Below are 3,116 nucleotides of genomic sequence, written 5' to 3' on the forward strand. Positions count from 1 at the left end.
AGCCGGGCATGGTGGCGCATGCCTGTAGTTCCAGCTACTTGGGAGGCTGAGGCAGTAGGATTGCTTGAGCCCAGGAGTCTGAGGTTGCTGTGAGCTAGGCTGAAGCCACAGCACTCTAGCCTGGGCAACAAAGTGAAACTCTGTCTCAAAAAAAAAGAAATAAGTAAAGTAAGATTTTATAGGTAGGAGGCTGTCAGGGTTAATTAAGGACTTGCACAAGAAGCAGGAACACCATCTTGAAGGAATTAAAGGTAAATCTTCAAAATTGTGGTTATTTACCAAATATACAAAGGGGAAGAACCTTTCAAGCAAAGGGCAACCATACAAACACCTAAAGGCAAAAAGTCTGGTGTGTTAAAAACTGCAAATCATTTAGAAAATCTATAGTATAGGGCACAAGGGAGATATAGCAAGAAACAAAGCTGGAAAGGTGGGCAGAAGAGGAGACACATCTGAAATCTCAATGTTTTCAAAGCCTCAGTCAGAAACCCACTTTTTATTGAAAGAGCAGAAGGAGGCTCCCACAGTATGAATAGATGCAAACATCTCTCACTATCAAACTGTCTCCTATCATCAGAGATCTTCATTTTGCTAAACCAAAGCCTTCTAGGGCTGAAGTAGAGCCTCAGAAAAGCCAGAATTTCTGACTCATCTATCGGGGTCACACTCGAGCTCCCAAGTGTAGCAAAAAAGGTGTTACACCTTTATAGGCCATGGGAAGCCAGGCCAGAAACAATCAGTTTTCAGCCAATTGGTCAGCCTTTCAATCTGAACCAATAGAAGACTGGAAAACTCTCCTATTCCCTACGTCTGCACCATACCTTCAGGCAAGAGGCAGATAACATGCCCCTCGCTCCCTGCCCCTTCCAAACCATTGGTTCATTGCCTCCCTTCTATAGCTCTTTTTCCTTGAAAACTTTCTCTAGTTCCTCTTACTTTTCACCCCATCTTTGACCAGCTTCCAGGGTACTTCCCTAAATTTGGTGAGGGCTTTAGCCCCTGGTTCACAGTCTTCCTCTCCCCTCCCTTACTTTCTCCCAACATTTTGGACAGCTTAAAGGTATTCATCAATGAACTATCCAGTCCCCTAGCTTCATAATTTCCTGATCTTTTATACCAGTCTGCACCTCCTTTTCAGCTTTAGGTCTCCACTTACATGACCATACCCTATCCTTGTCATTACCCAAAACCTCTAAAATCATCGTGTGGTAGTAGCTATTCTAGACACTTGGGTATAATCGTAACCACAGTGTTGCTAACCTGCCCTCATTGTTCTTATAGTAAAGTAGAGGAGAATGATATAATGATGTAGAGATAGAGGTATGTATTAGGTTCAGTGGTTTCACAAAGCACAAAATGGATAATTCAAAAGGGAAGGCATCATATATTAGAGGTGCCAGATTAGGGCATTTGGAGTGAATAACGGCGCTATGGGAAAAAATGGGCAGGAAGCATTCTAAGCACAGGGAATAGCATGTGCCAAGGTCTAAAGGTATAAAATGGTATGGCTTGTTGGTATAAATGGAGAATGGTGGGAAATGAAGCTGGAGAGGCTAGGGGATCAGGTCATGGAGGGCCTATGTGTTTGGACTTTACGAAAATAATAATAGCCACTATTTATTGAGCACTCACTTATCCTTTAACTCATTGAATTCTCAGAACAACCCTATGTAGTAGGTGGTGTTATTTCTATATTATATATGAGGTATCTCCCCTTTTTCTTTGAATATGTCCATTTATCCTTTTAGCCTCATTTCTTAATCTTTTCCCCCTCATTTTGTATCCTCTGGCCACACTACAGTATTTCATGTTTCCTTTCTCTCATCTGCACTGTCTTTGCCCATGCCACTGTAACAGCCTGGAATGTCCATAAAAACTCGATCCACCCTTTAAGACCCAGCTCCAGTTCTCCTGTGTAAAGCCTCACCAAAGCCAGGTATAGAGTCAGTCCCATCCTCCTGTGTAGGAATATGCTATCTTTCTCATAGCCCCTCTGGCAAGTTGTATTCCCAAGAGCTTCTCAAAGAGCAGAGCCACAATAGGAGAGGAATAAATGTTTGTGAACACAGAATTAGAAGCAGTTGGTTTGAAATGACATCTTGTGCTGCCAATTCTCAGAAAACCTTTTCTTTTTCTTTTGTAGCTAAACGACTGAACGAGGTGATCGTGGGGAATGACCAGCTCATGGAGATCTGAGTTCTGAGCACGTCAGACTCTTTCCTTTTGGTCCCCAAAACTACAGATGTTGGCTGGCCCACCTATTTGATTCTGTATTTATTTCCCAATAAAGAAGGGTTTCCAAAGGCATGCTGGAGACTTGTGGAGCAGTCCCAATCTCCGTAGCAGGTGGGCTGCAGGTATACACAGTGTATGTTCATGGGTCGTGTGATAAAGATCATCTAGAGCAAGTGTGTGGAACAGAACGGCCACAATGACCTAACTCTCATGTACCAAGGTTATCAGGCAGGAGCAGCAGCTATCTAATAGTAAAGCTCCTAGGATGGCTGCTTTCTGATGGGCTGACCCACCCAGTCCATAAAGCATCTCCCACCCCAAAAGGACCTGGGAGTACTTCAGTCCTTGTAGTACTTCAGTACTTGTAGACCCATAGGCCTAGCTGCTGTCAACACCACCCCTGAGCATCAGCCCAGAACTTACCATTCTTTGCTCCCATACCTGCCACACAGATTCTCAGCCCCTGTACCGCCCCAGCCCCAGCCCCACCCTCCACACCTACCATCCACTCCCTGTCCTCCCAGCCTCTAGCCACTTTCCTCAGCTCAACTATTGCCCCTTAGAGACACACAGCAAGCAGGAGGCAGCCCCTGGCTAGCCAACTAGCCTCTCCTCATAGGTTTTAGTGGAGGCAAGAGCATGGAGAGCCATGGTCTGAGACCATGGTCTGAGCTAAGCCAAACCCCTCCCCAACCTGGGAAGGAAGAGCCAAGAACCTGTATTGTGGTTTGAAATTCTTTCTGACTCTTCCCCAGCTGTACTCCTTTGTATCCTAATTATACAGACTCTACTGCTTCAGTTAATTGAGGAATGAGATTTCCATATTCACAGCCCTTCTAGAGTCCAATCCATCTTTTTTCCACCGCACCCCCCCAAACTCG

At 44.9% G+C, this 3,116-nt stretch overlaps 1 protein-coding gene across 3 annotated transcripts in view; it reads left to right on the forward strand.

The window, feature by feature from the left end:
• EIF2B3 (eukaryotic translation initiation factor 2B, subunit 3 gamma, 58kDa) overlaps positions 1-2,408 on the forward strand; it is a 110,529-nt gene extending 108,121 nt beyond the window's left edge. For 2 of the 3 annotated variants that reach the window (XM_012649053.1, XM_012649054.1), the window contains exon 12: positions 2,144-2,369. In XM_012649053.1, the coding sequence (XP_012504507.1) occupies positions 2,144-2,196 (53 nt within the window). In that variant the 3' untranslated portion in view covers positions 2,197-2,369. Of the gene's footprint in view, positions 1-2,143 lie in introns of all 3 variants that reach the window. The other variant, XM_012649055.1, reaches the window with a different exon arrangement.
• The last annotated feature ends 708 nt before the right edge of the window (positions 2,409-3,116 follow it).

The sequence above is a fragment of the Propithecus coquereli genome, unplaced genomic scaffold (assembly GCF_000956105.1).
Source record: "Propithecus coquereli isolate 6110/MARCELLA unplaced genomic scaffold, Pcoq_1.0 Scaffold299, whole genome shotgun sequence".
NCBI classification, from domain to species: domain Eukaryota; kingdom Metazoa; phylum Chordata; class Mammalia; order Primates; family Indriidae; genus Propithecus; species Propithecus coquereli.